Source organism: Neovison vison, chromosome 1 (assembly GCF_020171115.1).
Source record: "Neovison vison isolate M4711 chromosome 1, ASM_NN_V1, whole genome shotgun sequence".
NCBI classification, from domain to species: Eukaryota; Metazoa; Chordata; class Mammalia; order Carnivora; family Mustelidae; genus Neogale; species Neogale vison.
In genome coordinates, this window is record NC_058091.1 from 49,176,023 (window position 1) to 49,202,148 (window position 26,126).

At 37.3% G+C, this 26,126-nt stretch overlaps 1 protein-coding gene across 1 annotated transcript in view; it reads left to right on the plus strand.

The window, feature by feature from the left end:
• The first annotated feature begins 214 nt into the window (after nt 1–214).
• The window catches only part of ELOVL4 (ELOVL fatty acid elongase 4), a 32,002-nt gene continuing 6,090 nt past the window's right edge, over nt 215–26,126 (plus strand). Inside the window, exons 1-4 of the mRNA XM_044246790.1 lie at nt 215–603; nt 22,048–22,235; nt 23,394–23,474; nt 24,798–24,969. Of these exons, the coding sequence (XP_044102725.1) occupies nt 504–603; nt 22,048–22,235; nt 23,394–23,474; nt 24,798–24,969 (541 nt within the window). The 5' untranslated portion in view covers nt 215–503. The remainder of the gene's footprint in view (nt 604–22,047; nt 22,236–23,393; nt 23,475–24,797; nt 24,970–26,126) is intronic.

Here is a 26,126-nt window from a genome sequence, read left to right on the forward strand (position 1 = left end):
GCCCAAGTGCCTTGCTCCGGCGCGACCGCGGAAAGGGTGAGAGACAAGAGGTGTGGGACGGCGCGCGCCTGCGCGGACCTGACTCTCGCGGTCCCACGACAGCCGCATCCCTGCGCAAGAGACCTAGCGCGCGGGCGGGAGGAGGGGCACTAGCCCCTCCGCCTCGCGCGCGGCCACGTGACTCGGGCCGAGGAGATTGGAGCGGCGGCCGCGCGAGGCGACAGACTGGTGCAGCGCCTGGCGCTCACGGCGGGATCTCCTCCTCCTCCGCTTTCTCCTAGGAGCCTGGACGGTACCTTCTACTCCGCCCGGCTAGTCGACGCGGCCGCCGCATCCCTGTCGCCGCGGCGCCCCGAGGAGGAGGAGGAGACGCAACTGGGCCGCCGCCGTTAGAGGGGTCCCCGGCTGCCGCTCACTCGGTCGGCCGTCGCCTCCGAGGTCAGCCCTCCCACGGTGTCTCGGCTTTCTCCTCCCGCTGCCGCCGGTGCCCGCTTACCGCCGAGATGGGGCTCCTGGACTCGGAGCCGGGCAGTGTCCTCAACGTGGTGTCCACGGCGCTAAACGACACCGTGGAGTTCTACCGCTGGACCTGGTCCATCGCAGGTAAAGCGGCTGCCATCCCTGTCTTCGTCCGGCCCTGCGGGGAGACCCCCGTCCCGGGCCCTGCAGTCCCTCGCTCCCTGCGGCTGTTGGGATGCTGCGGATCAGAGGAGATGCCGGGGCGCGGGGCCCGGGATCGGGCACTGGTTAATCTGATCCGAACGTTAAGGCCTCCCCCTCCCCCCGCGACGTTTGCACGGTTTTCCTCTGAGCTTCCATCTCTCTTCAGCTTCTCGGATGCTGGAGCTGACATATCAGATGGAGTCTGTGCTGCTGAGAGCTCGTCGCAGGAGCCACTCCGCCCTACTCCCACATCTCCCAGTCTCTTCTGACAGTTTTAACTTAGGCCCAGGATTGATTTTTAACATTTAGTAATAGTCCACTTAGCGAGATGGCCGGGGGTAGGGAGGGGGGCGTTGGGGGAAGGAGGAGGACTTTAGTGGTAGCTGTGTTTTTGCTTCTTCGGCCTCCTGGTTGCTCTGACACAACCTGCTAACCGGCTGGTATTTTGTCTAGCTCATCCATCTATAGTGTAAATTTGGAGTAAAAAGTAAAAAGCTATGGCTTCTTGAACCTTGAAGAATGTCAGTTTCTGAGGCTTTATCAACAGCTAATATGTTTGAAGTGATTGTAATGGCTTTGCGCAGTGCAGTGCAGTTAGGGGGAGGGGGAGGCTAAAATCGAGGGGAAGAAATAAGTCTTTCGGAAGGGGGTCTCTACAGCAGCACCTAGAGGTTGTCCAGCAGCCTACATATATACAGTTTTCTTATATTAGCAAACTTTTCCCTTTAGCGGCTGGAGTTTGATAGGGATCCTCAGTTGGTTGATTCTTCTAGTGCAAGTAGTTGTGCTATTATGTTATTTTTACACTTTACCATTTATTTTCTTAATTTGCTTCAATTGCTTTTAGTTTTAAAGCATCTAAAGGCTTTTGAAATAAAAAATTAGCCCAACAGGATTTTAGAAATGATCTTATGATTTAAAATTACCACTGAGCCCTTTTGCAGTATTGCACTACCTCCCAGTAGCCGAAGAGACTAATGTTACATGTTGTGACTCTGCCTCCCTTCCCTAGAAATGCAAATATATTCTTGTAGTTTTGTATTTGTTGTTAGTGTAAATGGAGCAGTGGTTACAGCATGATTACAATACGTGGGATTTGTATTGTGGAGAAAATGTGTGCTGGAATTATTTCTGTATGTGACAAAATTTGTTCTTTGACATTGATGTGGCTTTAACTTCTTTAGTAGGAATCTCAAGTTTGGCACTGAGAAATAAGCTACTTAATTAGACATTGCAATTGAAAGTGGTTAAAAGGCAGTTTTTAATGGAATCTTTCCTTAATCTTTCTTCTGTGTGCTGTTACACTGAAGTTATGCTGCACCTACAAAAACTGGGTAGGATATACCCTTCCCTTCTTCTCTGTGATTTTGGTTATTTGGGCATTGCATCAGGGTTTCCCATTACACAACTGTGCGGAGCTGAACATCAGCTTTGGCAGATAATTGCACTTTGCATACTTCAGAGTTCAGACATTGTCAAAGTTCTCCAATCTCCATACAGTCAGAGCCACACCCAAGAGTTCCTGTCTGTCATTCCCTTCCTATCTCAGAGCTTTTCTACCTCTTATGTCTCAGAAAGACAAACTTAGCACAAAGGTAGAACACACCTGTGTTGGTTAATTCCTTCCTAATGGTGCTGGTGTAAAAAATATGATGAATGAAATAGGAAATTTTATGTAGTTGCTTCATGTGAAAACTTGCTATTACCCTGGGAAGGGCATATAAAATAATAACTATAGGCTAAGCCTGAGAAATGAGAGTAGCTGCTGGAACACAAGTGACCTCTCACTAGTTAGACACAGGGAAGGAGGTATTCACCTATGCTCTGGCTATCCACTTACGAAACCTGAGACTGCTTCCGTGCTTTCTGTAATGAGCTACCTAGTGTAGGTAGATGGTGTTTCTTAAACCAACTTAGAGGCTTAATGGGATATAGTTTGTTCTGTCTTGCTACTGTGAAAAAGTGAAAAGAGGAATATTTTTTAGATTCAGGCAGAAGGGACCTGTACCCTGTGGTTTCCCATTTCCTTTCATCCCTATTCCATGCTCTCCATGTTCCCTTTCTTTGACTTATTCACAATGCTCTGATTCCACAAGGATCTCCTCTTGCTGTAATTTCACAAAAATCTGAGTGAATGAATTTCGAAGCCTTATTACATGAGGCTGAATAAAAAGTTGATGAGTCAGATGTTTGGAAAGAGGGGGAAATAAAGATGGGTGGAGAGAAAGATGGTCTTGAGAAATCTTAGTGTGGCGAAAGGATACAAATTATTCAGAGAACAAGATATGAACTAGGCTCTGTGCCCTTGAGTGCTTTCATGCCTAGACTGTAGTTCCATGCTTCTGCCTTTGTTTTATTTGTTCATTAACTATGTCTCTTCACTGAAGTTTCTACCTAAGTGTAAAGGAGTATATATCTACTTTGGACTGTCATGATAAGAATAGTTATATATTTTGTAGAATATATATATATATGCATATATATATATATATATATGTATTTTGTAGAATATATACATAGATTTTGTAGAGTATATATAGAGTATATTCCAGAGATTTATGCCCTAGGGCAAACAGTTTCTGGGAAAATACCATTTTGTGCTACCATAATCAAATGGTGCTAATAAAACACAAAACAATGTTCAAAGCAAAGTATAAAAAAGTGGGCTTTTCAAAGATGCATATCTAGCAAATATACAATATGACCCGTAGAGTATTAACACAGAAAATGTTACTTTTACTGTAATTGTTAATACTTTATACAGTGATACTAAAACTCTGAAAAAGCTGTACTTTTAGAAGAACAAGAAAAATAATTTTCTACTTCCGTATATTATATTTTTAGATATTTTGAACAAGTAAGTTAATCTCAGTTTATATTAATAGGAAAGTATAGACTGATGTAGAACTTTATACCTGCTAGTGGCATGGGAGTATGAACTCTGATCTCAATTGTATTATATTCTTCTATTCCTTTACTTTATGAGTACATTAAAATTATTAGGACTGGGATCGTAAGCTCTCTTTCTATATATATGTATATATATATATTCAAAATTATATATACATTTTAAAAACTGGTGAATCTTAATATTCTCCAATTTATAAATACCCGTTATCTACATTATCCATTGTGTTTATTTTAATAAATGCTTATTAGTAGCCTTTTGTATAACTGAAATTAGCAAAGAAGCATCCTGCAAAGTTAATAGCCAGCCTGCCTACAATAAGGCCAGATATCTCCTGAGCTGCCATATTTCTTTTTGATCACATGTTTTTAAGCAGCCATTGTTCATGAAGTATTTACACACATATGCGTGTGTGTATGTATGTGTGTGTGTATGGGGTGGTGCTTGGCATTACTCTCTGTTCACAGATATAGTAGCTCATATTTTGATGCAAAATTTGTGTCTACTTGGGATTTGAACTTAGAGCATAGAAGGCCAACTAAGCTGGCCTTAAATTCACTTTGGAGGGGCAGAAGGGGATGAGTAGTATAGGAAGGAGGAGGACTGCTGTAGGATGATGATGAAATTTGGAAGCAAGACTTATGTAATAATTTATTCTTTCCTCATCACTTACTATGTGTGGAATAGTTGTGGGCTCTGGGGAGAGAATGAGCACACTTGGTCACTGCCACCCATGCACTTATGAAGTCATGGCTGTTCCACCTTGCTTGGTATCATGGTCTGAAGGCATGATCTGTGATCTGTCAGAATCATGCCTCGCTGGCACATAGGGAAGACATAAGAGTCCTTCTTTACTATTCTTATCCTCACTTTTACCTGCACCACAGTCTTGAGTTGTAAGATTCTATTAGAATATTTTAACTGTCACCATGTGGAGTTGATGTGTATATTGTCAGAGAGTATTTAGATAGATGGACTAAGGAGAAGGGCATCAAAGACAAAAAATTCATGGAAACTGGGAATGTTTTTAACAATCAGTGAGTCACCCTGGCTTGGTGAAACTGGGGGCTTGTGGGAAGGGACATTTAAGTCAGCTCAAATAAGCTGGGGTAAAAGGTCTGTCCCAGGGAGTTCTAGGTTCCAGAGGCACATGTGTCTTACATTATATTTATAGTAGTATTATTATTTGTCACAGTCAATGTATAGTCTTTAATCTGTTATTGTGTAAATTATGTTCTGTTTGTTTGTTTATCCTAGCCTGGAAACCTAGTTACCATTTTTAATGTTTCTTTGAGAAAAGAAATTCTAAATTCTAGGCAGCTAATTCAAGAGAAATATGTGGAACATCAGCTTCTAACCTGGGATCTCCCTTTACCCATGTTTTCAATGAGGTCTTAGAGTTACCTTTCTCTCTCATTACCTCCCTGAAACCTCTAGGAGGTCCATACCATTTTAGGACTTTTTGTTTGTTTGGTTCTTATTTTTGATGGCAGACTCTTAGACTTTAATATCTGATACTCTTTTTTTTTTTTTTAAAGATTTTATTTATTTATTTGACAGAGAGAGATCACAAGTAGACGGAGAGAGAAGTAGTCAGAGAGAGAGAGGGAAGCAGGCTCCCCGCCGAGCAGAGAACCCAATGCGGGACTCAATCCCAGGACCCTGAGATCATGACCTGAGCCGAAGGCAGCGGCTTAACCCACTGAGCCACCCAGGCGCCCAATATCTGATACTCTTGTCTGTTCCTCAGCGGCCTCATCATAGAACATCCAATCACAGGTGAAATTACAGAAGGGTAAAACAATGCAAAATCTAAAACTGGTGCCAGGACACAGTTTTATACAGTTAGATTTTTTGGCTTAGGAAGATAGGGTTTTGAGAATTACATATGTGATTATATTGGACCATGCCTTTCTGAGCCACAAAGACATGGTCATCCTTTTAAAATTGAACTTGTTAGATTTTTTTCTCAAGTCACATGATAATGTCATTAGTGAGTGATTTAATATTATTAACCTAAGTATTATTTTAGGATTAACTGAGTCATTTTTTTATTTCAAATTAGACATATAAGAATATAGAGAAGTGTTCTCTGTCAGAATCTGTCTTTTCTCACTGTAGATGGCTCTTTTTTTTTTCCTTTTTGTGATCAGGACATTTCTCCTTTTAAAAATCAAGATGCTATTGTTTTATTTTCCCTTGGAATGAGAAAGAATGCAAATACATTTTAAAACTCATCAGGGTTTTGAATTTTAAAAAAGAGAAGGGAGGAAACACATGGCCTTTCAAACCAATTTTACAAATTCCTTCTTAACCTGGTCAGCCAGTGTATCCTTGCCCATTGACCTGCAGCTCTAGGCAACTTGGATCCCTCCCCACTGAGTAAAACATGCACATGTCTATCTTTGTTTTTCTTGTCACACTGTTCCCTTTGCCTTCACTGCCCTTTCTCCTCTCCATCTTTCCAGGAACCCTCCTTCACAAATCCTTTCTTGGCCATGGTACCCTAGAGCAGTTCATTTCTTCATTGGATCCCTTTCCCTTCAGCAACTACAAGTGCACTTCCTTGTGCCATTTTTTCTGTAACTCTTATCGTCTTGAACTATTTTAACTTTTTTTTATTATTTGCCCTTTAGCTTTGTATTTTTTTCCCCAACACTAGGGAGTTCTCTTGTGTTTGTTGATTTAATATATATCAAGAGATAACACCCATAATCTAGCATAATTTCAAATAGTGATATATTCTGGTTGCTAAACACTAACAAGGTTTGGTGCCACACTAAGTTGTAAGGAGGTTTTTTTTTTTTTTTTTCTTTTAAGGATCTTTGCCATAAGTTAGCAATAAATTCCGCTGATGTTGACATATTTAATGAAGGAATCAAACTAGTAAATCATTTATTAGCACAAAATAGTTACTTTCAAGAGATATAAAATTAGATGTAATTCTGTATTCCTTGTCTATGCAGAAATATTGTGATGGGTGTGGAAGTGAGGAGGGCAGCATGAAATAAAGAATGGGAAGAAAACTGGACTGGAATTTAGATGTCCTAGGCTTTAGTCCTAGGCTTTAGTCTCACTAATTAGCTCTGAGAGTTTGGACAGGTCCTTCTGTTTTTCCAAACTCAACTTTTTTCATCTATAAATTGAGAGAGTTGAATTAGGTAATCTCTAAGGTCTCAGCTGGCTCTTAAATTCTGGGTATACATGAAATTAAAAAAAATTACATAGGTCAAGCATTTTCAAATAAATGTACATTGATTAGTGATTTAAAAATCTCACTCTGTGCAATAATTCCAATCTTTTCCAACAAACTTGTTATTAGTTTGCTAAGATAGAACAAATAACAGATTCAGATTTAATCCTTTTTCCTTTCTTATCTGCTCTATAAGAAATAGGTAAAGGAATAGAAAAACAAGGGATACAGATATTTAAGTATATGCTTTGACATAGCACTGTTTGTTGCCATAATACTGTATCTATTTAATTATCTAGATATTTCTTGAAAAACCAAGCATTATGTATTTTGTAAAAAATAATAGCAATAACTTTAAATAATTAGGTTAATATATATTATTTATGTAATATATATAATTATACATTATATTGATTATGTAACATACCACTTCTAAGGATGGCTTGTTATGTGGTTTGGGGCAAGTTGTTCTTGATCCTTTGGGTTTCATATTGCTACCTGTCCCCTGAGGTAGTTGAAACTATATCATCTCTTATGGCCACTTTATTGAGTCCTCATAACGTCTCCTATAGTGTCTCCTTAATCTTACTTTATATTTTTTTCTACAAGAAATGCAAAATTTTGTCATATGTATTACAAAAGATTTTCAGTTATAGGCACTTGAGCATTTCTAATATTTGGAAGTGTGGCTTAAAATTCTTGTAAAATTGCTGCAAATATATAGGTCGTAGCATATGGGGAGACAAAAGAAATTAAATAATTTTGATATAAGTATGTTCCTTAACCAAATGTTAATTTAAAAAATCTTGTTTTTGTCATATGTTTTTCTTTATGGAATATTGTTATTCTTAAATAGCTCTCAGTATATTTTGTGACTGCATTTTACTTATAAGTCTTGGAATTTGAAAGGCAAATGCATTAGTCCACTGAAGGAATCATCTACTCCCTGTTAGATGTACTCAGAATGGCATATGTGATTTTTGAACTCGAGTATTCAAAGGAGTAAACTTTGTTTTCATTTTTATTTATCAAATGAAAACGTAAGCACAGGTAGATATTGTTAAAAAGTTTCATGTAGTTTTGCACACCAGTGTTCATAGAAGCATTCACAGTAGCCAAGAGATGGAAAATATCCATCGGTGAATGACTGGATAAGCAAAATGTAGCATATACAGACGATGGAATGTTATTTAGCCTTAAAATGGAAGGAAATTCTGACACATGCCACAATATGGGTGAGCCTTGATGATACCACTTATATAAGGTCTCTAAAGTAGTGTAATTCACAGAAACAGAAAGCAGAGTATTGATTGCCAGGGTTTGTAGGAAGGAGGAGATGGGGAGTTGTTCAGTGGGTATAGAGTTTCAGTTTTACCAGATGAGAAAGTTCTGGAAATTGGTTGTACAACAATGTGATAAACTTAATGTCATTGAACTGTATACTTAAAATTGGTTAATTACATTTTACGTTATGTCTTTTTTACCATAATTTTAAAAAACATTTTATATAAAATTAATATAGTACCTCTAGACATGATCTTCCTTCAGTGTTCAGTTGTAAAACCGTTGATTCTGTGAAAATGAGTAAAGGAAAAGCCATTCATAATGGAATTGGGAGACACCTTGCTGGCTCAGTCAGAAAAGCATGCAACTCTTGATCTTGGGATTGTGAGTTTGAGCCCCATGTTGGGTGCAGAGATTACTAAAGATAAAAAAACAAATAACACTTTTAAAAATGGAGTAGGGAAGTTCTGAAGGGGGAACTCTCAGGCATGTACCACTTGTCACGGCCTACTTTACATACTCTAACCCACAGGAAGAGGCTTACTTTAACTCCTCAGCAGGAGGAAGATTTTCCTCATGCCCAGTAACAACCCAGCCCGTGAGAGGTTGCCACAACCCTGAACTCTCACCTTCTTCCAATGGATCATTCTCATCAACCCCTCCCAACTTGTTTTTCCCTCTATTAAAAGGATGCTCTCCTCCTTTGTTCTCAGGGCTTGCCGATGTTTCACCATGGTTTGCATGTCCAAAATTGTAATTCCTCTGCTGTCCTCGCATAAACTCATTTTGCTGATAAACTGGCTAGTTTGTTTTTGTTGACAATCTTTTATTGTTTTTTCAGCTTACAGTAAAATGGCTTTATAAAGAGAATAACTGTTGCCTAAAAAAAAAAGTACCCAATGGCTAAAAAGTAGCAAATAACATTTGTTATTTTTTTGCTGGACAATTTTACCAAGAACTTCACAACCCTGGAAGATAGGCCTGGAAGGCATTATTATTTTCATATTTTTAGAAGTCTGAGAATCACAGAGATTAAGTCACTTGTGAATGAACATTTTAGTGGAAATGGGCTTAACAAGTTGTTTTGTCTCTTAGCCCGGTGCTCTTGTCTCTCCATCACACTAGCCAAGCAGGAAAGCAATAATCAATCCTCTGACCTATATATTTTCTCTTGCTTTACCTTGTCTTGTAAGGGCTGTTGTATTCAATTAAATTAAAAAGTGAAACTTATTTATTTATTTGAATCATATATATGGATATACATATATAAAGTATAAAAAATGGTATTTAGCCTGAGAGGAAGTTGACTTCTATATTATGGATTGGCTAGGATAAGGAAAGTATATCCAAAGAGAGTTATGGAGATGTTTGCTAAATTTCACAGGGTAAGAACCTGAAACTATTGGTAATTAGTGAAAAGGAATAAATTCAGGTAAAATAATATTTTACCCATTGAATATTCAGCCTATAGAACTGTAAGCAAGAGAAGACTATGGCCACAGTTCCCATATATATATACATATACACACACTCCAATGGTAGCTTCAGTCTTTTTTATTATTTATTTATTTATTGCTAAAAGGAAGCACCATTTCAGTTTTCTTTTTTCTTTTCTTTTCTTTTTTTTTTTTTTTTTAAGATTTTATTTATTTATTTGACAGACAAGTAGGCAGAGAAAGAAGAGGAAGCAGGCTCCCAACTGAGCAGAGAGCCTGATGTGGGCTCGATCCCAGGACTCTGGGACCATGACCTGAGCCGAAGGCAGAGGCCTTAACCCACTGAGCCACCCAGGCACCTCCCATTTCAGTTTTCTTAAATCTGTAAGGTCATGGGGCGCCTGGGTGGCTCAGTGGGTTGGGCCTCTGCCTTTGGCTCAGGTCATGATCCCAGGGTCCTGGGATCGAGTCCCGCATCGGGCTCTCGGCTGAGCGGAGAGCCTGCTTTCATCTCTCTCTCTCTTTCTCTCTCTCTGACTACTTGTGATCTCTCTCTGTCAGATAAATAAATAAAATCTTAAAAAAAAAAAAAAAGTCTGTAAGGTCATTAGTGGCACTAAGGGGAATGTTTGGACTTTGAACTCCCAGATTAGCAAAGGGAGGAAGTTTTATGACTGCTTTTTCTGAGAAGTCAAACAAAATATGAAAGTGGGGTGAGAAGGAAACCACTTATCTGCATTTTTATCTTGACTTCCAGGATGTGAGACATCATTTTTTTATATCAATCACACATATGTATATATGATATATTCATAAAATCCCATTCATAGGGAAAAGGAAGACAGTTCCAAAAGGCAGGGGAATCTGGGGCAATAATAGGTCTGAGGAAAAAATATACAATTGACTCTTGAATAATGCAGGAGTTAAGGGATGCTGATCCCCTGCATCGTCAAAAATCCATGTGAAACCTTTGACTCCCTCAGAATTTAACTACTAATAGCCTACTGTTGACCAGAAACTTTACCATAACAGTTGATTAACATACATTCTTATAGTATTATATGCTGTATTCTTAATGATAAAATAAGCTAGAGAAAATAAATGTTATTAAGAAAAACATAAAATACATTTATAGTATTGCATTTATTGAAAAAAATTCAGGTATTTAAGTGGCTCCCTGCGGTTTAAACCCATGTTGTTCAAGGGTCCAAAATATGTATATATAGAACCCTTATATATATGTTTTTTTTTTAACAGTGGATTTAGATATCTTCTGCACATGGTGAAACTCACTGCTATTTATTGAGCTTCTAGTATGGGACCCTTATGGGCTATGACATGCTGTAGTGTGCATTTTATACACTTTATTTAATGTTCATAGCATGTTCATAGCATCCTTAAAGCAGGAAATAACACACTTATTCTGGAAACTAAGCAGGCTGAGGTAGAGGATATTTACAAAGGAAGATGACTGGAGCCTTATGGGTAGAGCAGACCTGGGAGAGTCTTACAAGCTATGCTGAAGAGGTTAGAATCTGTCTGATAGCTAACAGGGAGATGGTTAATTGCTTAAAAATAGGGGATCACATTTAGCTTTTGAAAGATAATAGCAGAAGCAATGGGAGATGGAGTAAAAGGGAAGAGGAGACATCACAGGGTGGGGAAACCAGTTGGATCAGTGGTTCTTCTGGATCTGTGCTTTAGTTCTAGCGTATATCTCAGGTCGTTACATGTCCATTGTACCCAGTTGTATGAAGACCCTTACTCCTCTACTTCTGCATTCTTTCCCTCACTGATACCTAGGATCTTACGGGGGTGGAGAATTATGCATCACATTTTAGACTGGAACCTAGAAGAAACTACTTAGTATCTCTAGTTCGTTGTTAGGCATGTGTTTTTCTTTTGTTTATGGCAGGTTAAATAGATGTAAATACTGTTAAAAAAAATAAGTGACTGATTCATTCAGGTAGACTCTAGGAACAAATAAATAAAACAAATATATAAAATAGGCCCACATTTATGAGTAGACTAGAGTGGTTCTTCTTAGATTTTAATGTGTAAATCTCCTGGGAATCTTACTAAAACACAGATTCTGGCTTAGGTCTGGAGTGAGGCCTGAGATTCTGCATTTCTAGTAGACATACTTTGCTGGGCTACCACACTTTGAATAGGAAGGGAATAGAGGATTCTTAATTTCTTTGATAGTCTACTACTATGTACAAATACGGAAAAAGAAGAATTAAAAACGTTCTTAAGCTATAGATTTAAAAATATATTTAAGAAAACTGAAAAATGGGATACATTTCTATCGAGCATTTAGTTTTTGTTTTTTGTTTTTTTACCCCCACAGGAACTTTGTGTATCTTTTAGAACCATATTGATCAATAACTCTTGCTAATTTTACCTGAATCAAAAGGACAGTTGAGAAATGTCTCCAGTATGTATTCTCACAGTGGTAGTTGCCAAAATATTTATTTTCTAGATCCTTTGTTGCCTTCATTTGGTCTGCTAGTCCTCAGCCATTTGCTGGGTACATCCAGTATTGCAAGCCTTTGTGGCTATAGAAATAACAATAAGACCACTGTGCAGCCTGTGTGGGACACACTCAAACAGACTAAAAGGGCAGCTGCATGGTATGATAGAGGTAATCGTAGTGTGCTTTCACGGTTACAAAGGAAATACATATTCAGTACTTTCAAGTGCAAAAAAGAGTTAATGTTGGAGGGGCTTCTTATGGAGGGCTATTAATTTGAACCTCAAAGCAATACTGTGGTTAGAATAATCTTATTATTACCCCCATTTTACATAGCAGGATTTGTGGTTCCAAGAGTTTCAGGTCCAAGTCGTGGGACTCTAGCACATGATGGATAGACCTGGAATCCAGTTTTTCTTAATTTAAGTCCTATCCCTTGCCCCTCTACAACACTCCCTCTGTTCTGTGTGTCTTAAGTCATCACTGACTAGATTTACTTCCTACTCTTGTGCTTACTCTTGTTAATTCTAAGAATTTGGATGTCCTAAAAATTAAAAAGTTTACTGATTTTTCTTTTGGGAAATGATAACTAGCTTAGACTACTTAGGGGATAAAGTTCATTCTGACTGGCAGATACCCTGAATTTTAAAAAGCTTTAAGAAAATCAGCCTTTCCAAAACAAAAAGGAGCCCTATTACAGATTTTTTTTTTTTAATTTGAGATAGACAAAGAGAGCATAAGTTGGGGGAGGGGCAGAGGAAGAGGGAGAGAGAAACCTCAAGCAGACTCCCTGCTGACCACAGATCCCTGTGCAGGGCTCCATCCCAGGACCCCAAGATCATGACCTGAACCAAAATCAGTAGTTGGACCCTCAACTGATGGAGCCACCAAGGCACCCCAACCTATTAGAGATTTTTTAAGGAAGTTCTTTTAATATACATAAGGATAATTTGTTACAAGAATTAATTATAGTTGTTTGTATGTAAGTATGTGTTTCTAAAAGACTTGAATTACTTCAAAACTACTGGAGTACAAATATTATTAAAATTTGGTTTACATTTTCTTAAAAAAGAGTTTTTTAAAAACAGCTTCTCTAATTCATAATTCAGATTTAGACTTGTTGTGTATTGTTCTCCTGCATAAATTATAGGATTTGCTGTCTTCTCAGTATATAAGTTATAAAATGTTCTGTTTTCTCAGTTTAAACTCTTATAATTATGAATGGTACTTTTTCTTTAATTTGGTTAAACTCTTATCTTGGAAAAGAGGATTTATGGTTTGATTATTATCAGTGATAATACCAGTGCCAACATTTACTGAGCTCTTATTCTGTGTCAGGCACCATACATTTAGCAATATCTTATTCCTTCCAACAACCCTGTTATCATCCATAAAGCCAAAGAGAGTTAATGTAATTCACTCAGTGTATTTACCTAGTAAAAGAAAGCTAGGATTCTAATGTTGGTAGACTGACTTGAGGGTCAATATTTGGAACCTAGATAACTTCTCTAGATCAGGAAGAAAAGGCCTAGAAGACATAAGGACTTGACTTTTAATGGAAGGGGCTCAGATTATTCCTGACCTGTGTGAAAGGTCACACCTGTGTGAAAATGTGGTATGGATAGGGGATGGGTTACAGCAGAAGGAACAACTCTGCAGCATTCATGTGTGCTATAACTTTTACATTTAATCATCACACATCAACCTTGTGAAGTAGCTGTTATTTCTTTACGGAAAAGAAAAGAGCAGGTGAGTCTCCATTTATAATCATCAATTGCCTACCCCATCATTTTGAAAACATCGTACTCTCTTGCTCTCCATGTTATTTTCTCTTTTCCTTTTTCTCTGCTTGCTTCACTGCCATTTCTCCCACTCTTCCCTTAAGTGTTTCCCAGGGTACAATCCTTGTTCATTTTTCTGTCATTCCATGTGCTCTTTCCCTTGTGACCTCATACCTGATGTGATTTTCATTGCCAGTGACTCCTCCATGTGTCTGCAGTGCTGGTAGAGCCTACTGGATAAGGATACCCAGCAGGTGTCCATAAGTACTTCAGACACAGGATGTTTAAAAATTCACCCAATCATCTCCTTCCAGATCTGTTCCTCTTTATGCTCTGTCCTGGATCCTGTCTTCTCTATCTCCACCACCAACCATGTCAGAATCTAGGAGTAATCCTGGAACTCTTACATCCAGATCAGTCACCACGTCTAGATTTTACTTTCATATCTGCCTGTCTTGATCATCACCAGTGCAGCCCTCTAAATTCAGATTTCCAGAACTTCTGCATTATAGTGGTGCCCAACCTGGCTGCCCACCAGAATCATCAGAGGAACTTTGAGATCACAGTCCTGGGCCCTATCCACAGAGATTTTGATTTAGTAGATCTGGGGTGGGGCCCAACAATCTTCACTTTTAACAAGCAGACGGTTCTTATGTGGGTGGCCCAGCAACATAGAGGTGTTTGAGAACCACTGATCCAACTGGTTTCCCCACCTTGTGATATCTCATATTCCCCTTTAGTCCATCTCCCATGGCTTCTGCTATTATCTTTCAAAAGCTAAATGTGATCCCCTATTTTTAAGCAATTAAGCATCTCCCTGTTAGCTATCAGACAGATTCTAACCTCTTCAGCATAGCTTGTAAGACTCTCCCAGGTTTGCTCTACCCCTAAGGTTCCAGTCATCTTCCTTTGTAAATATCCTCTACCTCAGCCTGCTTAGTTTCCAGAATAAGTGTGTTATTTCCTGCTTTGGGGCTATTTATATATATATGGCTCTCTCTTCAAGAAACAATTCAAATGTCTGTTTTTGAAGCACATCTTGTCCCTTCTCACCTGCCCTTCCATTATTCTTAAGACTGATCCCTTGTTCTTCTTCTTCTTCTTCTTTTTTTTTTTTTAAAGATTTTATTTATTTATTTGACAGGCAGAGATCACAAGTAGGCAGAGAGGCAGGCAGAGAGAGAGGGGGAAGCAGAATCCCTGCTGAGCAGAGAGCCCAATGCAGGGCTTGATCCCAGGACCCTGAGATCATGACCTGAGCTGAAGGCAAGAGGCTTTAACTCACTGAGCCACCCAGACGCCCCTGATCCCTTGTTCTTAAGACTTACACTTACCATCCTGCAAAGCAGTAGATTTTCTGTGTCTCTCTCCTTTTATGTCTGTCAAAACCTATGAGTTTTGAGAGGTCAAGAACCAAATAACCTGCCCCAAATCACCTAGCTTAGAAGGGGTGGAGAGTTTGACCTGAAAGTCTGTTCTATCCATCTATCATGCTGTGTGATTTTAAGATGCATATCAGGTTAAAAATAAAAACCTATTGGTGGAGGGTATTTGAAGGAAGCCCCACGTCAGATATACCATTTTCCCTCCCACTTGTATACAGGTATAATTTATACATAATACAACTAAATCTTTTTTAGTTAACAAGTTTGTGAGTTTTGACAAAGACCACTGTATGTTGTAACCATGTAACCATTACATGACCATTACATACAGTTGTGTAAGCATTATATGACCTTTATCATATGGGATAAAATAGTTTGATTTGTGACCTAACTAATGTTCACAAGTAAATCAATCCTATTTGGCATGAACTTTATGAAATAATCAAAATGTTCTAAATGGAATACCCCTTAAGAATCCAGAAAGGTTAAGGTAATGTGTCTTAGTAATTCTTATTATTAAAATATAGTTTTTTGCTCCTGAACTTGTTTTCTATAAAACTTAGCTTGAGGTTTGTTTAAATTTAATTTATAACTAAGATAAGGAATTCATTGCCAAAGAAGACAGATCTTTCTACTTACAGAAAGGCCCACTGCTTATAAATTTTCTGAATCTAGGTATAATTCAGCTTCCTAAAACAACTTCTCATTGTTTCTAATTCTACACTCTAGAAATAGAGAATAATCTGAGCTCTCTTTAGATCTTTTAGCAATTGATGAGGCCTCTTTCTTTTCTCCAGGCTAGAGATCGTTAGTTTTTCCCCAACTTTCTTTGTGGCATGGCCTCCAAAGCATTCATGATCCTAGACCTGCGCTGTCAGATGCAGCACCTAAGGAAGTGTGAGTATCTCTTATCCTTCTTTCTACTAAGGGAACTTTTGTAGGTCTCTTTTTTTTCTTTCCCTTGAAGAAACATGATTGGTAGTCATAGTTCTATCTTAAAATATCATTTATACCAATGATTGAGAAAGAAATTGATGGAAATATTCTCCCTTAAAATTAAAGACTGAGTGGTACTGGAATAGCTGGTGGGATGCATGAGGCTCTTCTCTGAATCTCATTGTTAAGATAAAGAGATCATATCTAAATCTAAAATTCTGCAGCCCCAGGTTAGGTAAAGGTTTACATGTAATGGCTTAAAATTGTTAATAAGCTCAAAATAATGGCAAAATCACTAACACATGAAGGCATAAGCATGTTAATAAATACATTAATAGTTATAAAATATAGGACAATTTGACAAATCAACTAGAGTCAATTTATATTTGTGCCACATATTGTTCCTTTCTCCATCCACCCAAAGCTTTACAAATAGAGAATTCCTAAGAATGTTATATAAAACCTATTTGAATCTTGGTATTTCTTGATGACAGAGTTTGACTTCAGTGGTGGTAGGAAGAATAGCGTTTCAATTGAATTGTTTTCTCTCTCTTTTTTCCCCGTAATAAATTCATTTCCCTAATAAATGGAATCCTATTCATAAATGCATAGAGGGCGCTTGGGTGACTCAGTCGATTAAACATCTGCCTTCGGCTCAGGTCATGATCCCAGGGTCTTGGGATCTAATCCCACATCTTCAGGCCCCCTGCTCAGCGGGGAATCTCTTTCTCCCTCTGCCCCTCCCCACCACTTGTGCATACTCTCTCTTGCTCTCTCAAAAATAAATAAATTTAAAAATCTTTAAAAAAAATAACTGTGTAGATTTCGGATAGTGACAGTATACTGGAAATATGTCTTTTTTTTTTTTTAAAGATTTATTTATTTATTTGACAGACAGAGATCACAAGTAGCCAGAGAGGCAGGCAGAGAAAGAGAGAGGAAAGGAAGCAGGCCCCCTGCTGAGCAGAGAGCCCGTTGTGGGCCTCGATCCCAGGACCCTGGGATCATGACCTGAGCTGAAGGTGGAGGCTTTAACCCACTGAGCCACCCAGGCACCCCTGGAAATATATGTCTTTTTTTTACTCTAATGTGCATAATCTATATTTGAATTCAGTTTAACTGAAATGAATAGAAAATTTACCATGGAAATATGTTATTTGAAATAAACAAACAGGCAAAACTCATAGAAAAAGAGATCAGATTTGTCTTTACTAGATGTGGAAGGGAGAGGATAGTGTTGGAGGAAGGTGGTCAAAAGGTACAAACGCCCCATTATGAACTAAAGAAGCACTAGGAATGTACTGTACAACATGATGACTAGACCACTGCTGGATGGCACACAGGAAGGTTGTTGAGAGTAAGTCCTAAGAGTTCTCATTACAAGGAAAACATTTTTTTCTGTATTTTTTTTCTTCTTTCTTTTCTTTCTCTTGTAACTATATGAGAAGATAGATGTTAGCTGAGCCTATTGTGGTCGTCATTCACAATATGTGTAAATCAGACCATCATGCTGCATGCCTTACACTCACACAGTAAAGTTTGTCAATTATGTCTCAGTAAAACTGGGGAGAGGGAATCTAAGCAAATTCATCCTGAAGAAAGGCAACATATAAAAATATGTTACTGAATCATTTGAGTTCATGAAAGGCTGGATAATTCATTATTTTAAGGTTATATAAAATACATAAATCTTCAGTACTCATGATATTCCTTTACTGTTCTAATTCCTCAGTTCCACATCTTTTTTTCTCTTTTCTTTCTTTCTTTCTTTCTTTCTTTTTTTTTTTTTTGGTTCAAGACTTGTGGTGTATCTGTTAGTAATGGTAAATTTTCATATCATTGTATGGCACTACAGTGACTCACTGAAGTCCTTTTAAGTGGAAAAGGGAAAAGTGAAAAGAAGCATGGATATTTGAATTTTGTCAGAAGTACTAAAGAAAATATTGTGCAAATTTAGAAGGACACACATAACAGCAAAGACATGGAGAAATATCATTTTCTGCGAATATTATCGTGGGATGGGATTGTGATGCTGTGGTTCAGGTAGCTGACAGTTCCTGCAGTGTCCATAGTGTTCATTGGAGGTGGAATTTTTAAGAGCCTTCTGACCCTGGTGAGCTGGAAGGGCTAATCTGAGAAAGGGATGGTGTGAACCAGGCCTTTCATAGGCTGGAGATAGGGTTTTGTTAAGTGGTTGCTGACTGAATGCATGACTTGGGCTGTTGGGGGTGGTGCAAAAATAATGAATACTGTTATGCTGAAAAAAAAAAAGGAAAAAAAAAAAAGAAATGGGAGCTTTGCTTTTTTTCCCTGGAGAAAGCAATGAAGTAAACACACTGTGCCTCTACCCCTAAATACTGGACTGAGGTGTTGGTGACAGCAGGTTCAAGTTGTATGCCAGCATAAAGGAGGATCTGGGAAGATCTGGGAAGAGCTGTAGGAAAAGGTTGCTGCACGAAGAAACCTGGAATATTAATAAATGTACTGTTGGATTTTATTTGAAGGGATAGAGAAGAAAGGACTAATATGAAAAAAATTACCCAAACATCATTTATTCATCAAATACGTTGTTTAGGCACCCTGCTAAGCCTTGCAGTACATGACCAAGAGACCCAGCCCCTGCCTTCAGGGAGGTTACGTGTTCAAGAATATAATGTGTGATGAGTGCTGTAGTGGAACAGAAATGTGCAGGAACTTGTGAGCACAATGGGCCCCTTGCCCAGTGAAAATTACCCATTTTTTGGATCCAGTTTTCCTCATCTTCAATTCCATTCTTCCTCGTAATTATCATGTTTAAAAGTAATGATTTTCAGAAGTTAAAAAAAATCCTAAAGGATTATCTAGTTTCTTGCTACTTAGACGGTGGTCCATGGAATATTGACATAGCATCAGTTGGAGCTTCTAGAAAATGCAGAATCTTCCTAAAAATGGGCTTCACCCCAGATTTACTGAGTCAGAACCTGCATCTTGACTATACCCCTCTCCCCTGTGATTCTTTTTCTCATGCAAGTTGGAGAAACACTAACTTGTTCCCCTTCTCTTGAGCAGGTTTTACAAGTAAAGGGATCTAAGACAGATTGTGCCCTTCAAGCCCTATGTGCAGTAGCAGAGCTGATAGTAAAACTCGGGCCATCTGTTTACTGATGGAGTCTAGAATGCCTTTTCTAATATCTCTGTTATTTCTTATCTACTTCCCTCTATTTATTCTTCTGTTGGCCTCTGTTAGTGTTTCACATTGTCAGATCTTCAGCTTCTTACTCATGTCTCTTCATCTCTGTCTTTCTTAGTTCTCTCTCTAAACTTCTCTGTTGAAGGAGAGAATGGCATGGATTAACCACACTATACATCAAAAAGAATGAGCATTTTTATTTATTCTTGATTTTGGGAAAATTTTTGGACCTGTTTCTCTCAATTTTTTTCTACTTGTTGTTCAGAACTTACTTTGAAGTCAGCAAGAATCCTGTGTGTGATTAAGAGTGATAGAATTGGGGTGCCTGGGTGGGCAGCTCAGTGGGTTGGGCAGTCAACTCTTGATTTTGGCTCAGGTCATGATCACAAGGTCCTGGGATCGAGCCCCTCGTTGGGCTCTGTGCTTAGTGGGGCATCTGCTTGAGGATTCTCTCTCTGCCTCTTCCCCCACTCATGCACGTGCTCTCTCCTTTCTCTCTAAAATAAATAGATTTTTAAAAAAGATTTTATTTTTTTATTTGACAAAGAGAGACAAAGTGAGAGAGGGAACACAAGCAGGGGGAGTGGGAGAGGAAGAAGCAGGCTTCCTGCCAAGCAGGGAGCCTGATGCCAGGCTCAATCCCAGGACTCTGGGATCATGACCCGAGCCAAAGGCAGAGGCTTAATGACTAAGCCACCCAGGTGCCCCTAAATAAATCTTTCCTTTTAAAAAAGTGTGATCTAATCCTTGATATTAGAAATTAGAATCTCCTTACCGTTAAATTTATATTCCTTTCTTTGTTACATGGGATTATCTTATAACAGATTCCTTTGCTCTTTGTATTCAAAGAGCATGGAAAAAACAGTGTCTACCCTCTAGTTTCTGGATAGGAATAGGAAGCCACAGCTACTCCTTCTCTAGTTCCTAAAGTAAGTAGAGCAGGCCTTTAGGATTTAGGAGTTTGTCCTAAGTATTTCTCCTATAGAAAATAAATATGTAAGTAGATAAATACTCCATGTTTTAAGGGATGCTTTGTCATAGAGAGGTACATAACAGGATAATATGATAATGAAGAAAAGCAAACAATCAGAAGTAAGACCATAGTGATACAATGCTTTCAATAGAAGTCAGCCACTCATCTTTTAAGCCATACCCTCTCATAAGAGGATTATTCTCTCTTGTCTTGCGTTTTCATTTATTTTATTATTTTTTAAAGATTTTATTTATTTATTTGACAGACGGAGATCACAAGTAGGCCTAGAGGCAGGCAGAGAGAGAGGAGGAAAGCAGGCTCCCTGCTGAGCAGAGAGCCCGATGTGGGGCTCTATCCCAGGGCCCTGGGACCATGACCCGAGCTGAAGGCAGAGGCTTTAACCACTGAGCCACCCAGGCGCCCCTTCATTTATTTTTAATTCTGGAATATGTTTTGATTTGAGTAACAGAACCATAATTTCCATAAATATAGATAGTAAGCCTCCCCTGTCAACTCTGAAATAAAATTAGTTTTTGTTTTTCTTATTTTCATGTGTTCTTCTTTCAAGTCACTAGCGCATCTTTCTAACAACTCTTATTTCATAGAAACCATAGTTATGTCACTTCTTGTTTCCTTCCACATTGTTCCATTTGTTTCCTTCCCTTTATTTTATTTTCTATCAGTAGTATATAGAAACAGACTAATTTTAAGTAAGATATTTTGAAACCTGGTTATCTAATCCAGAGCTATTTTGCATATATAGTTTTAGTAAAACTGACAGTTTAGATGGTGAGACATTGTAATGAGCAATTTCGTTTAATTCATTTTGGCTAGCTAGGTCTTAGGAACTAACTGAAAGGCAAGATCTTTTGTTGTTGCTGTTCTAAAAATACATTCTTTTCCTCAGCATAGAACATAGAAATGTTTTTGTATTACTCAGAATAAACTAGATATTAGGTTTACAACCTATAAAATGCTGTTTAGGTTTTAGAAATATAAATTTTAGTTATCTTTTTATAATGTATTAGAAAATAAATTTTTGTTAGCTGTATATTTCATTACCACTCTTTTCTTAGAAATGTTATTTGTGGCAGAACTCTAATTATAAAATTTATTCAGGGTTGCATATTTGAATACTAGGGACAGTTGATTCATTTTAAATGAAATATTTACACATATGTGATGTAAATGCTTATAACTTTAAAGAAAAGCACATAAGTTTGTTATATTCATAGCAAAATAGGCTCATGCTGTCAAAGAAAAAGGAAAATGTCTTGAGTATGGTGATTTCCTTGTAAAGAAATCATAGAATTGTAACCCCCCTAATTTTTTCCCCCAAATACAACTCTACTCTTGTCCTCCGTATCCAAAAAATATTCCAGGGAATGGCTTCTATTGCTCTGTCTCTTCAGTTTACTATTCTTTTCCTGCTTTTGGCAAGGAGGACACAGCTTCCAAATTGTACTGATATATTTCACGTGTTTAATATGAAAGACAAGTTTCTCCTTAAAATATTTATTTTCTGTCTATGAAGTCTTTGATCAACTTTTCACGCCCAGCTTGTCCTATATTTCTAGCGGTTTTATTTCTGGGCTTTGTTTTCTAGGTCTCTATAAAACTTAATATGTGCTATATGTAATAAAACATTATTTTCAAAAGCTACTCACAAGAATTGGTCTCACTTCTTTAGTTTTAATGCCGTGTATTTTTGTTGTGACTCAAGGAAAACTGACCTGCATTTGGTCGAATTAGGAAAAAAGCTAAGTTGAAATATTCTAATTCCTAACAAGTCCATTCCAAACAAATTTATTATTTAATGAATTTAATGTTATTTTGTTCTCTCTAGATAAACGTGTGGAGAATTGGCCTCTGATGCAGTCTCCATTGCCTACACTTTGTATAAGTACTCTTTATCTCCTGTTCGTGTGGCTGGGTCCAAAATGGATGAAGGACCGAGAACCTTTCCAGATGCGTTTAGTGCTCATTATCTATAATTTTGGAATGGTTTTGCTTAACTTTTTTATCTTCAGAGAGGTAGGTTTACTAAAATCACCTTATTATTCCTCAGGGTTATTGAAAAGAAATTAGAATAAATTAAAACCATCATTGTATATTGTATCCCAAGATAACTGTTGGCTACTCTGAAAGTAAATTTCACTTTATTGAAATTTTTCATGTTTGGATAACAAAAATATGAAGCATATGGAAAGTATAGACAGTTGTTTAAAATGGAATGTTGAAGCAGACACACTAGATTCCAAAGTAACCATTATTAACTGACAGTAGAATTTTCTGAGACTTATTTTCCCCATCTGTAAACTGGGGATAAATACCTGCCTTCTAGATCTGAGATAAATGAAGTGATTTTTTTCATAGTGTTTGGCACATATTAAGTAGCTGATAAATAGTTGTAGCTCTTTTTCATAATTCTTATTCAACAGTTTCAGCTTTGGTAACTGATCAAGATTTGCAGATGTAAAATACTGATTTTGAGTTAAACCCTACTGCATAATGTCATTGTATTTTAACAAAAATGAGTTCACTGTTGTACACTGTCGCTGCTAATCATCTTGTTCTTTTCTGGAATCCAGCAAATTCTCTATGACATTCTGAAAAGAAATCCTAAAGATTAGATTGACATAGACATTTTTTAAGTTGTAAGAGTGGAAGGAATTTGTTCCCCAGGTGAAAGGAATTTGTTTCCCAAGAGATTCCTCATTAAAATTCTGTATGAACCCAGAGAACTGGACTGGTGATGCTAGGAAGATAAACACTACTCTCCTTTAAAGAAATCTGTAATTGACAACTTAGTCTATAGAAAAACTTTAATTTATTTGGATACTTTGACCTTGTTTGTTAGGTGCAAATCACTCTGGATCAAGAATAGAAATCAATGCAAGTGTTAGATCTGAGTCATGGTTAATCAAAATTTCTCTTAATATTATAAAGTAGATAAGAGTTGAAGTCTCAGTCCAAGAGTTACATGTGATTCTTAATTTAGATTTCAACTTTGGAATAAATTGACACAGAGCAAATTTTAGACACTCCAACACATTAAATGTTTAATGCATTTCAATTTTTTTAGACAAGATTGCTCTTTAAAATAATTTGAAAGGTTGCATATTATATTTAGTGTTTTAAATTCCATATCTACTAAAACTTTATTTTAAATATTATTCCCCTTTTTTCCAGTTATTCATGGGATCATATAATGCAGGATACAGCTATATTTGCCAGAGTGTGGATTATTCTGATAATGTTAATGAAGTTAGGGTAAGTACATTCAAAATACCATTAATTAATAGAAATGGGTTTAATTTTATAATCCCCAGCCAGAAAAACATGCTTCTGTAAAATGGTGTAAAAGTGTATAAGATTGTGTTGAGTCAGGAAAGCTATGCTTTTCTTTAAAAGTATGTAATTTAAAAAATGTTTTCATAGCTATACTGTCCTATATGATTGTGTGAGAGTGAATATGTGTTGGATTACTAGAATGCAGTACTTAAGTTCCATGTTTAGTGTAAAGATGATATTTTTGATTTTTGTGTTTTGGGTCAAGAATAGAAACTCATGAAGAGAGTCTAATTCATTTGTTAAGAGTCTGAGGATAAACAAATGTTCTATAAACTATGTAATGTGTAGTAAGTTAAGCATAGCACTATACGTACAGATATAAACTCAGTTTTTATTATGTTTGCAGAAAAGTAAACCAGGTAATATAATGTTGTATTTTACTTTCTAGTCACCCTTGACATACAAAGATTTATAAATAGATTTCAGTTATATACTGTCTTCTTTGTTGTTTGTACATAGAACATACATCATAAAAGTACTTAACATAAAAAATGTTGAGTTTAGGTTACTTCTATAATAGGGTTCTTGTAAAATATTTTAAAACATTTATAGAGGTCACCTCTCACTGGATCCTTGGATCCTTAATCTCTCAGCATTGTAACATAATCTTTTTGTACCATCTGGTGTCTTAATTAGAGCCCAGGAAAAGAAAAGACTTATTCATGTAAGTAGGATTATATTTATGACCTAGGAAATATTTGTTGTTTTTGTTTGTGTGTGTGTTTTAATTTACCACTTTGAAGATTTTACTGCCTAATACAAAGTACTATGATGAGGTATTTACTTTATTGCACGTGTTAAAGTGAGAGACAGAAGCCAACAGAGGCCAGTTGCTACACAAACATGCTTGCAAGAATATCTGAGATATTATGTAGGCTAAGCACGAACAACTGAAATACCTTTACAAAGTAAATATCTCGGTTTTTCTGCCATGCTGAAAAACAGCAGTGTGAAGGTGTTTATAGCTCTATGTTCAGAAGTTTTGTACTTCATGACATCTAGCTATGTAAAAGACTAAACATTTTCTCTAAATCATTGCCACTTGGGATTTGGACTCCTTCTTTCCCATTTTCTTCCCTCATGGATAGATGCCTAGGTTTCACACCCACTTAGGCAAAAATGATTCTGTGCCTTCTACATTTTGTGCAATAAAGACTGCTTAGACTAACTTAACAGTAAATAGAAAACCATATGATAGTGTCACTCTGGTGTTTATAAAATGCTTTTCCTTTCTTTTTACAGATAGCTGCTGCTCTGTGGTGGTACTTTGTATCTAAAGGGGTTGAGTATTTGGACACAGTGTTTTTTATCCTGAGGAAGAAAAACAATCAAGTCTCTTTCCTTCATGTGTACCATCACTGTACAATGTTTACATTGTGGTGGATTGGAATTAAGTGGGTCGCAGGGGGACAAGGTGAGCATTTTGGGACATATCTGCATACATTAAATTATGTATATATGTTGGGTGGAAAAGTAATGAGAAGCTGGAAATTTGACTTGGTCTTTAACTTGCTTTCATGATTAGTTTCTGTGTTAATTTCATTTTTTTCTTTTTTGTTTGTTTATTTGTTTGATGGGAAGTAATTTATTTAAAGCTATATAGTAATCCAGTGGCAAATCTGGAAATGTGTCCTCTAGATACCAGACAATGTAGAATTTTCTTCTGAAGCAAAATAATCTCAAAAAAGATCATTAGGATCACTAAATAGTATGGTCACAATTAATTCTGTCTGATTGTTGCACAGATGCAACAAGAATGTGCATTTAACACAGAATTTTCTATCTTTTTGCCTAAAATTTTATAAGGAATCTGACTAAAAAAAATTTTTTTCTAGCTTTTTAAAAAAAATGTATTTTTTGAATTTCCTTTTAGTGTACCAGAATTCATTGTTTATGCAACATACCCAGTGCTCCATGCAATATGTGCCCTCCATAATACCCACCACCAGGCTCACCCAGCCTCCCATCCTCCTCCCCTCCAAAACCCTCAGATTGTTTCTCAGAGTCCACAGTCTCTCATGGTTCATCTCCCCCTCCAATTTTCCCCAGCTCACTTCTCCTCTCCATCTCCCATGTCCTCCATGTTATTCCTAATACTCCACAAATAAGTGAAACCATATAATAACTGACTCTCTTTGCTTGACTGATTGCACTCAGCATAATCTCTTCCAGTCCCATCCATGTTGATACAAAAGTTGGGTATTCATCCTTTCTGATGGAGGCATAGTATATATGGACCACATCTTCCTTATCCATTCATCCGTTGAAGGGCATCTTGGTTCTTTCCACAGTTTGGCAACTGTGGCTATTGCTGCTATGAACATTGGGGTTAATTTCATTTTAAAGAAATATAAAGAAGAAAAAGAAATTTGAAGAAAGTAAAGTTTTGGCTTTTTATCTGTGGGTACTTAAATACCAAAAGATTTTCCTCAGAGATAAGCATAAACTAAGCTTAAATGTAGCAATTAATATTTTGATGGGGAGCAGTTATAGTAGTTTTGAGTCAAAGGATACTGAGCTAGGGGCACCTGGGTGACTCAGTCTGTTAAACATCTGACTCTTGGTCTTAGC